Genomic DNA, 12022 nt, shown 5'->3' with positions numbered 1-12022 from the left:
TGGCAAAGCCGCTGTTTTTACTATTATTATGTACACACAGGGTGCCTGTAGATAAACAATGAAAAATCCTTTTTTTTTTTTAAACTACCTGCAACTGGGTTTTAAAGGTCACTTCATCCAATCATGGTTTTAGCCATTTTCATATTCTGATCAATTACTCCACTTTCAGGGTCAGTTCACCCAAATTGCAAAAACACACATTTTCTCACTTAGCCATGCAAATAATTTCAATTTGCCAAAAAAATTTCAGATATCTGCTGCAGACATTTCTCTGCCACCCGGAATAATCCACAGACATCACTGACAACAAGAACTATCTTTCCACCTGAGGTAAAAAATAAAAAATTAAAATAAAAACCAAAAAATGTCAACTGTGAGGTCTCAGGATTCTAAGCAGGAAGTTGGGTTCGGAGAGACATGTTGTTGTGCTTTTCAAATGTATTTCATTACTGTTTATTTTTTGGCATCGCAAACTAAATTTAGTCTATCTCCATTACATCTGAGTGGCTGCAGAAAGCTCAGCAGCAAACCTCTTCAAATATCTTTTCAATGACTGAATAACCAAGTGGGCCCAAGAGGACAAGGGGACCCTGAACATTTAGTTTGATTTGGTTCAGTATCGACAGTATGCAATCTGCTGGAAGACATTAAAAAGAACTGCGGTCACCAAAGATTGACCCAGCCCTCCATGTCAAGAGGCCCGTCATTTTGTAAACCCATGCCTCAACAGCAGATACAACCGAAACTAGGACTATAAACCCTGCCGAGGCAAGAGGAAAATTACATTTTATTTTTTACAATTTGGGTGAATCAACCCTCATAACTAAGTAATTGAGCAGAACCTTAAAATAGATACCAAATCTGATTTGGTTTAAACACACCATGTCAACAATATTTGCTTGGCTCTCTCACTAAACTACAACTTTAATGACATTGTCTTTTAGTTTCCAAATGTACCTCGACTAAATATCACGGAACATAATGGACCTGACAGAGTGTTACTGCTGCGTCAAAATGCAGCCAATTAAAAAACGATTGGAATAATAGAGCAACAACATTCAGACCTTGTTCAAGTGTCTTTAAAGACACAATAAAAAGAAACACAACTTCCTTCTGTGTCCCCGCATTAACTGCTTTTCTTGGTATATGTGTAGAAGCACTTTCTGGGAATTTATATTTAAAGTTGCCCTCCTTTCACTTCCCGTGAAATATTTCCTCAAGCTGACTCACTCCTGCACTTGATGTGAATTTTATCTACTCAAATATGAAACCTCCCATCTTATAAAACTGCACTTCTTTATCCCGTGGGTTGTAGTACCGTGGGTAGCCGTAGATTCAAAGGTCGATGGTTTAAAAACCTTGTTTATATTTCCCAAAGAAGATTTCGTGATTTAACAATGCAGGGGAGAGAGGTGTGGGTGGATGGGTGGCGTACAGCTTCAGTACCCTGTGGTTCTCCAGAAACTCCGTGATTGAAAGGTCATACCCACTTCGAAGCAATCAAATTAAATCAAAATACCTCCTGAAATTATGCCCTGCTCGCACATTTCGTTTTACTTTCCAGAGGAGAAAGATGCTTGAGTAACGTCTGCTAAAAACAAGGAAACAATGAGACTAAATGCAGCATTTGTGAGCCGTTTTTGAAGATTTACATCCTCATGAGAATCAATGGGATTGGAGCTGAGAGCCTCAGACAGGGTAGGAAAGTCATAAAGTATTTATAGTTGGACTAACAAACACATTGTTGGGGCCATCTTTTCATGAGATTTGTTGACAATAAAGAGAAATACAGAATAATGCCTCATGCTTTGGCAACCCTGTCTCCTAAAAATTACATTCCTACAAACAGCTTTCTTCAGGGGGTCTTCTTCAAACACAGGACTTTCGACAAGGAGGCCGCTGTTCGTGTCCTGTGTGAAACCAAAAGTCAACGGTGACTTATTTTAACTCATGTACATAAGTTAACTAACGTTACGTACCTAACTTAAATCATTTACTCAATGTACTTAACATATTTAACTTATCTACATAACTTCAAGAGATATGTTGTTGATTTAAATCCAGCTCTGTGTCATCTTTGTGTGGGCAGTGTGTTTAGATGAACGGTGTTTAGCTTCCCTCTATGGCGCCAGTGCACAGAGCTCCAGAGAGCAGCGGAGGTCTACCGAGATCCGCCAGATGGCGGGAAACATTTCACGGAGCTCCGCAGAGGTCCGCCAGATGACACAAAACACGCTGTGACATCTAAACACAGTGCCCACACAAAGATGACACAGAGCTGGTTTCAAATCGGCGAAGTATCCCTTTAAGTTAAGAAACAAACACACTCATTTTAACCCCAACCATGATCTTTTCCTAAACCTAACCAAGTAGTATTGTTTCAATTCACAACGATAACCACGTTTAAAACTGCGACGGTTTCACAAGGTACGCCAGTTGCTGGTACAAGGACGTATTGAAACAAACGTAATCCAGGAGAAAATAAGTTTGCCTTGAAGCGTAATTGAGAATGCCGTTTACTTGTACGGGAACTTAATCTTTTAGGAGACAGGGATGTTTTTAAAGACACCCTGATACTGCCTCTGGTATCTACTGTCCAACAGCTTCCTCGTTAGAATGAGAAGGAATGGAGGAAGAGGCTCAGTACAGGGAATTAATTCAGAACTGGATCTGCAATATGTAGTTTGGAAATGGGGTGATCTGAGGACGGAGTGTGTGACAGTGCTTGTGTGAGATATATGCATAAAAGTGATTGTGCGTGTGTGTATGTTTGTGTGTGTGTGTGTGTGTGTGTGTGTAGTGTTTGTATGAGCGAGCAGCCACAGGGGAGAAAGGATGGTTCACCATGAGGCCAAAACGATTCAACTTTCACTGACCTTCTTCCGAAGCACCTTAATAATTCATCACACATTTTATATATATATATATATATATATATATACACACACATATATATATATATATATACACACACACACACACATATATATATATATATATACTTTCCCCCCTCTCTCTTTTCACTGTTCCTCTCTATGTCTCTCGCTCATTCTCTTTCCCAGTCCCTCATCCCGTCTGCCAGTCAAGCAGCGAGCAAACACGCGGGTGAGATAGCTATTACCAAGCAAATTCAGAAAGGCTATTGATGCATGTGTGTGTGATATTGATGCGTATGTCATTCTGTGTGTGTGTGTGTGTGTGTGTGTGTGTGTGTGTGTGTGTGTGTGTGGCCACTCACCGTTAGATTTCTCACTGTCTGCAGGTTTCATCTGAATAGGGTGGTGCATCTGTAGAGACAGAAGAGAAGGACAAAATATATTAAAATGCTGCACACATAAACGTGCATGAACACAATCAGAAGTTGCCCGAACTTACATGCAATATTTCTGGTGTCTCATATTCCGATTCAATCCGGATGTGGTTTCAAAACTCATTCATTCATTCATAGGTGTATGCATCTCAATTAGCCAAATGTAAAATATAACTGCACCAGTTTGGGTTTTTCTGTGCTTGACACAAATCTGGCTCAGCACTGGAGGTGCTGGCAGGGCACCTAAAGCTGTTTTTACAATTTGTTAAAAACACCAGAACAGGACAAGGAACAAAAGGGAGAAGAACAAGAGCAAGACCAAAAGTCTAAGTGCAAGAGCGTGGAGAGAAAGATTAAAAACGAGAAGACCAAAAATGAGAACAAAAGGGAGAAGAACAAGAGCAAGACCAAAAGCCTAAGCGCAAGAGCGTGGAGAGAAAGATTAAAAATGAGAAGACCAAAAATGAGAACAAAAGGGAGAAGAAAAAGAAAAATTAGCAGTCCAAGACCAAGAAGGGGAAGCAATAGAATAGCAACAAACACAAGAACAAAAAAACAAGAAGAACAAGTAGTAGCAGTAATTTCTGAAACCAGTTTAGCATATGAGCTAAGTAAAAACTCGCCAGCCACTAACACAAACGCATGATGATGATGACTCGTATGAATATATTATAAAAGAGATACAAAGTTATGCTGGCTGTCATGCCACTCACACACTGCCTTCCCTTACTGTACACACACATTCACATTCAGTGGTTGCAAAGGTAAGTGTTGAGGTAAACGGCACATACAGTACAGCGGCACCTTATGCCGCCTGAATGGCTGCAAATGTTAAAATTGCTAGGATTACACCGTAATCTGGTCCGGATTCTCCCTGAACTGTAAACTTCTGGAGTAAGTGACAATAAAAGATTCAGCGACTAAAACATCTCCTCATAATGTCTATCTGGTCTCATGTTGCTCTCCATTTCCCTTTTAAAAAAAAAAAAATAGCCTGCCAGAAGCCATTAGACAGGCTGAGTCTGTGGATGTTTTTAAGAAGCGCCTTAAGATGCACTTTTATGTATATAAATGTGTGTTTTCGTCTTTGTGAAGCACTTTGGTGCAGACTTGTTAGCATTTAAAGTGCTATATAAATGAAATAAACTTAAACTTAAAACAGAGGAATGAATATGTGATCCAGACCAATTTAAGATGGTCTGGCCGATCCGGAGGCATTCTGATTGCAACGTGTTGTGCATGCATTTAAAAAAAATTGCATTAATTTGTATTTTTCCTCATACAAGATAATATACCGAGATTGCATGCTTATACCGAGTGTAAATGGGGTCTAAATGCCTGCGTTTACACTTGTCTTTTAGGATACTGGATGGGTGCCTGGTTAGCTCACCTAGTAGCGCAGGCGCCCATATATAGAGGTTTACTTCTCAACGCAGCGCCCGTGGGTTCGAATCAGAGCAGCGGCCCTTTGTTGCATGTCATTACCTCCCCTTTCAACTCTAAGCTGTCCTATACAAATAAAGGCCTACAATACTGGATATCTCTCTGATGTACCCAAGAAGCAGTTTAATGGAGCTGAATGATGGATGTGTTTTTAAGGTGGCGGATCTTCTTTTATGGAAAACAAGAAAACACTTCACAGATGAGAAGGCTTTGTCACCTCTCTCTCTTCTTTCCCTCCCCCTCTCTCCCACCCTCCTTCAACCGTCCACCCCATCCCTCTTTCCTTTATGGGAGATTATGTGGCTGTTTGATCTGCGGAGAAATGAATGACAGTGATTCTCCAAATCTAGCCCAGTATCAATCACACTCAGAGTCAAATACCAGCAGAGAGTGTGAGAGTGTGTGTGTGTGTGTGTGTGTGCCCTGTCTTACCCATAACGCCCCTGGGCTCAGTCACGCTGTGACAGAAGGCTTTGATCTTCCAATTCTATCACACACCTTTATCCCAACTCTCCCTTGCTCTCTTCCTTATCATCCTTACTCTGCTTTTTTTTTTTGGAGACCTGTCCCCCCCCACACACACACACACACACACACACACACACACACACCTAGTCTGCCGGTGATCAGTTCCCAAACCTGCCTGATGGGGGCAGTCAATGGTGGAGGAGGAAGAAACAAAGAAAGACCAAAAATACACCTGTTCCTGCAGACCATTGCTGTCTCCCTCCAAAACATAACCAAAAAAGAAACAGACAAACAACCATTGCGTCATTGCAGCTACATGTATGCAACTAGCCAATCAATCATGGTACACCCTGTAACGAAAACACTGTGAATTATTGGATGGCTGATGTGTGATTTACGATGCATTTCGGGCAGATATGTCACAACACTAGACTAAGACTGAAAGACAACAGTCAGAAAGCAAACAAGAAGAAAAAAAAAGAAATGAAAAAAGACATGCAGGCTCGCCTCTCACTACTACAACTTACTGTGTATTTAAGTTTTTTTTTTAATCGGTATTTTTCTTATTATCTGACCTTGTTCTTTGATTTTTATTGTTTCTGATGGCATGTTTTCACATCAAAAGAAGAAAAGTCATGTCAAAGCAAACCCGGAAGTCACATCAAGTCAGTTCTCGTTAATCCATTTGAAAGTCTGCCCTCAAGAGGCAAAAAAACAAAAGCCATGACAGCATTCCCCGTTCTGCCGTCATTCACTCTTGAAAAACACAGCCAAAAGCTCACACACACACACACACACACACACACACACACAAACAGCACACACACACACACACACACACACACACACACACACACACAGCACACACACACACACACACACAAACACACACACACACACACACACACACACACACACACACACACACACACACACACACACACACACACACACACACACACACACACACACAAACACACACAAACAGGTACAAAAACTCTGTGTGCTTTTCAGGCGTCTCCTCCTCAGGTCTGTCTACCCAGAATGCCCGGCGGGTGGCGGCGCTGTCGACGTGTTTGATCTCGGAGAGCTCCCGCCGAGACCCACAACACAAGACTCTCCTCCGCCATCCCACAATTCCACAGTGCTGTCTCTTACTGCCTGGCAGGCCCACAGCCGCAGTCTGCCATTCATTATGCGCTCAGCGGGAGCCGGGCAGAACTACTAAGTCCTCGCCGCGCTCAGCCTCATAAAAAGCACAGAGAACCACAAACTTCACTACGTAGAGCCATGTGTGCAGCCGGCATGATGCTGGGCTGGCATTTAGCTTTACAAATGTATCTGTCTGGTCAGGAGGCTGCTTAAATGTACTTCCTGTTTACCTTCCACATCCTATGTACGAGTTAATTCTCCCTCCTGTCCCACAAGCCTCTTCTCTTCCCTCTAAGCCCTGTCAGCTTTCTTTGGTACATCTTTAATTGAAATGGTCGTCAAAGCAACTGCATAATAATCCATCAGAACATGATTTACAAAGTAGGAGATTTAAAAAAAACAAAAAAACAAAAAAACGTAACAAGACAGCTGGACAGTTAATTACGCAATGTTAAATTGAACGTAATTTCCTGATGTTTGATTATTCTGTCGCAGAAGTTTGCCTGAGCTTGAAGAGGCTTATTATCTGCTTGTGATGCGTCCGCCGTGCACTCCAAGTAAAGTGTCACCGTTTGTTTTTAATCATTTTCGGAGCACTTGAATTGCCTTATTACAAACTGCAGAGTTCAGTTCTGATTGACTGAGTCGCGCTGGGCACCGCTGTAAAATACATGATAAATGCACACCTTTGAAAATCGATTAACATTCAATTTACATATTAATGTGCAAACTGAAAGTCACCACTCACACACGGCTGACAATGAGTCGCTAAGCCACCATGTTGTCCCACTGTTGAAGGGAATAACAACTTCATTTTTGTGCAGCTCTACAATTACTGCAACAGCAGCGTGTTACATTTATTAGCCTGCTATAAAATTGTTTAATATATGTGGATTTATAGTTTGTTGAGCTGCAGCTACAGTAAATGGTCACCAGTCAGCGGTGATTGTTTGCCTTTTCATGTCGAAATTCAATTTTACATAATGACTTCATTCATCTTACACGGGGGGGATTTCTCATTTTGCTGGAGTTGTTAGGAGTTTGAAGTGGAGTTCTTCCTCCTGACTCAGAGCTTCATAATGTCTTCGTCATTGCCAGCCCACGTCCTGCTCATTGAAAAACATCTATGTCATTATTTCTCTTATATATCCCATTGGGTTTAGCCATTGGCGAGCACTATGTGGAGCTTTCATCAACTGCTAGTGCTATGTAAAGTGACATGTATATCAATACGTATTAATGTACAGTACGTGTGATTAGATTAGACAATTTGTTTAAGGAAGAACAGTCTGTCAGTTAAACATTGTACTAAAAACTAAGGGCCCTATTTTAACGATCTAGGCGCACGCCGTGAAGCGCCTGGCGCAGGTGCGTTTAGGGCGTGAACAAATTCACTTTTGCTAGTTTGACGGCGGAAAAAAGGGTCCGTGCGCCGGGCGCATGGTTCAAAAGGGTTGTACTTAGTGTCTTCATTAATCAGAGGTGTGTTTTGGGCGTAACATGCAATAAACCAATCAGAGTGTCATCTCCCATTCCCTTTAAAAGCCAGGCGCGTTTGGACCTTGGCGTTTTGCTATTATGATGGAGGATTTGCACCGTAATATTTTTATTTGTAATCTTTTGCATGTGTGTGTGCTGCTGCGCTTCCCTGTGTGTGTGTAACAAGCATAATGTGCGCGTGCTGCGCACGAGCCTAGGAGCATTTTACTAATTTGCTGTTAAAATAACAATGAAATGCTGCGTTATTGACTTTAGACCAGGTTTTTGTTGGTCAATGGTGCGATCACTTCCGGCTGCCTCAAGATAGCAATACGCCAAGAATTCACCTGAACACACCTCCCTGGAAGACCAGCACACCCATGGGCGCACAGATGGGTGCAGGTGCTTTCGCTATTTAAACGACGTTGGCGCTGGACGGGAAATTGACAACTGGGTCGGTCTTAAACTAGCAAAGACACTTGCGTGGGTGCAAGATAGGGCCCTATAAGGCCAAATTCGTTGCGAGGGGTAAACCAAAATATGAACTGCTCATATGTGACTGTAAAGTAATAGAGACTTAATTAGCTTAAAATATGGACTGAACTGATTAGCTCACCTGGTAGAGCAGGCACCCATATGTTTAGAGGTTTATCCCTTGATGCAGCGGCTGCAGGTTCGACTCTGACCTGCGGCCCTTCGCTGCACGTCATTCCCCCTCTCTCTCCCCTTTCATGTCTAAGCTGTCCTATAGAAATAAAGTCCTGAAATGCCCAAAAAATAATCCTTAAAAAAATATGGACTGAAAATTGTAAATAACATATGACTAACGTGTATACACATAGAAACTTTAGCATTCATTTAGCAACTGTTTCTATCCTCCTGATAATAAGTCCAGTGGTTCTTTTACCTCTGTTTCTGGTCTCCAATAAAGCCTAGTTAAGCCCACAAGCACACAGATATTTTTGCAAACAGGGTTTTATTCCTCTATAGTTCAAAAAAAAGAAAAGAAATCCCATCCACACAAGCACTGATTTTAAATAAAAACCTGAGGAACAGTTGCCTACTTATCCCACATAGAAGCAATACCATTCATTTAGCTTTTTCTTTAAACACCGACTAAAGGTAAGTTCACTCTCCACTTAGTTTGGTCTCCACTCTCTTTAAGCTATTGAGTAATTGAGCTTTAATTTGTCTGTGGGCACGACAAGTCAAAATTGTCGCTATGCAAGATTAGCTTATCCAATCACCAGAGGAAATTTATCTCAGTAAAAGGCCAGATGAGTGGAACCATAAGGTCCACATTACACCAGAGGGAGCAGAGTTCAGTGGCAGCCAGGATGGATTTTTACGACCTTCCTGTTAGGGGACAGTCTCTTTAATCACCTGTCCTTCTTGGCTGGGGCTAGCTGACACCCGCCAACGCGCCCCCCCCCCCTCTTTCCCTTTCAACTGCTTTATCTTTATGTCCTCATCATGTACAGAGACTCCCAGCAACGTGTCCGGCAATCAGGCGACAAATGTGCTTTCCTACCCCCTTGCCCCCACCCCTCTCCCTCAGCTGGCCGTTAAACAGTCCCTCCTGGTGCATCGGGTCCGGGAAACTCTACACTTCGTAAATGTTAACTGCTGCTCCTTGGTTAATGTGATCCTCCGTCGCCTCCTCTTCCAGAAATGCCCCTGATGCTTCAAAGTTCAGAGGTAGACATCTCCTGGAGCCACGGGAGTAACTCGAGGCTCACGCTGGGAATAGGACGAGTGTGTGTTGTGTAAAGGAGTGTGTATGTGGAGATTGTGTGTGTGTGTGTGTGTGTGTGTGTGTGCCCTTTGCCAGAAGTTGGCACCTTCAAAGCAACAGCCAACTTCACATGACCAGAGTGTGTGTGCCAGAAGCTGGGGAGTGCACATACTGTATGGTACCAAACACCACCCTCTCTGTCTGTCTGGGTCTCTCGCTCACACACACACACACACACACACACACACACACACACACACACACACACACACACACACACACACACACACACACACACATAGAGACACGCAAACGGCGACCACACACTCTCTCCTCCCTCCCCTCTGAAGGTGTGACGGTGAGCTGCTGGGTCAAAGTCAGGCAGATGGCCCTCGCGGTCGGGATTCAATATCAGTGACCGAGACCGTATGACCGAACACACACACACACACACACACACACACACACACACACACACACACACACACACACACACACACACACACACACACACACACACACACACACTCTACTGCATGACCTCTAGACGGTGATCCTTGGCGATAACACAGAAGTAGCCTCACCTACCTAGCTTCTTTTTTTTTTTTTAAACACTCATTGATACTTAAATTCTTAAAGAATTCCACTAAATAAAACATCTTCCTGAAGACTTAAAAAACTGGTAAAAATAAACAGTGTATGGGGTGGTATTTGTAATTTTGGATTGGTGGCGTATTCGTTTTTCTTTCCAAGTCTTATACAATATATTTCCACCAATATAATCAGACTGTGAAGCTACACAGTAGTTGGCAGGGCCTATTAACAGTGGGTATGGTATTTACCCATAATTTGGCATTTGCTACTTGATTTACAGCCATAATTCCCTTATTTTATTATTATTATTATTTTTACTCTGTGTATAGGGTGTTTTTTTTGTATTTTTTTTGCTAGAGAGCCACGTCAAAGAAACATTTCCTTTTCACTCAGGTGTTTTACTGATTAACGTAAAATAAGATTACCTAAACTGTACAGAATGTCTTTTAAAATGATGAAAACTTTGATGAGATGCACATGTCAAACCAAATCTGTTTGTGTCATGATTTGAGTATCTTTATACAACGGTTCGTATCATATCTTATGAAGAGTTATGCACAAATCCTTGAGCGTCATCCAACGAATGTTAGGCGACACGAGCGATCAGTGCGCCTGCACAGACAGCGCAGAACCCGTTTAGGCAACAAAAGTACTTCGTAGATCGTAGTTTTGGTTGAAATAAGTATGTTATGTCACTTCCATTAGTTAGTTAAGTATGTATATATATATATATATATATATATATATATATATATATATATATATATATATAAATAAACAGGAGCTTGAAACAGCCAACATGCCTCTTATCCTTGCATGCTTCTGAAATATCAGTGAAACTCCTGGTTTCCTATGATGTGTAGTCTTGAATGGGCATCAAACAGATACAAATGAAAAGTAAACTTCAGGTGGGTTTACCCTCTCCAACATCCCTGCTCACAAACTGTACACACACACACACACACACACACACACACACACACACACACACACACTTGACACATTACAAACACATCCTCTGCTTCAACACATCGCTCTGACAAACACCTTGATACAGATAAAGTGTGACTTTGCTTCTCACTCTTCATTCAGCAAACAAACCACTATAAATCAAATTGTCCTTTACAATATCCCTCGTCTTGGCAACAGTTAGCCTACATTATCACCACTTCATTTAGCTCGGTAAACAATTAACCCAGCGTGCGCCCGTGAGCAGAATGATTGAGGGATTTGGCATTAGCTATGCTGCGTCGTGTCTCCACACTAACTACCCTAAGTGTTTAACATAGTTAGCCTGCATTTAAAGCCACCATCCCCCGTTTCTTTTCCCTCCCCTCCTCCCTCCGCCGAATCAATATGCCTAAACGCCGCCGCCGCCGACTCGAAAAGAAAAGAGGGGTTAGGGAAGTTAATTTGAAACAAGCGATTAATATTTCTTTCGTTAAATAAGAGCGCGCGCAAACACACACACACACACACACACACACACACACACACACACACACACGCACACACACGCACACGCACTCTGACGCTTGGCGCATCAATGAGGTTTGCCTTCCTTCAGCCCTGTTTGCGATAGCATTTGGGTTTCACTACAGCAATTACAGCCTTTAATTGAATTGATTTTGATAATGAGCGTCTGTAATGACACCGCTGTGGGAATGGTTGTGTGTGTACGTGTGTGTGTGTGTCTGGAGTTTGCAATGGATGAGCTGTTGTTTTTCTGGACTTAAGTGATCTGTGGGGAAGCGAGCAGGATTTAACGATGAAAACACCAACCACACATTTAAAAACAGCCGTCTGCTGGTCAGCCGTCTGTGCTCAGCCCTTTTATAAAA

The 12022-nt window shown here is 42.2% G+C and overlaps 1 protein-coding gene across 18 annotated transcripts in view; it reads right to left on the bottom strand.

Annotated features, from left to right (window-relative positions):
* Positions 1–12022, bottom strand: part of celf2 (cugbp, Elav-like family member 2) — a 233171-nt gene that overhangs the window by 61642 nt on the left and 159507 nt on the right. For all 18 annotated transcript variants that reach the window (XM_078242911.1, XM_078242910.1, XM_078242925.1 and 15 more), the window contains one exon: positions 3239–3287. In XM_078242911.1, coding sequence (XP_078099037.1) covers positions 3239–3287 — 49 coding nt within the window. The remainder of the gene's footprint in view (positions 1–3238; positions 3288–12022) is intronic.

The sequence above is a fragment of the Sander vitreus genome, chromosome 23, assembly GCF_031162955.1.
Source record: "Sander vitreus isolate 19-12246 chromosome 23, sanVit1, whole genome shotgun sequence".
In the NCBI taxonomy this organism is placed as follows: Eukaryota; Metazoa; Chordata; class Actinopteri; order Perciformes; family Percidae; genus Sander; species Sander vitreus.
Note: the sequence above shows the minus strand (reverse complement) of the source record. Positions and strands in the feature narration are given on the sequence as shown.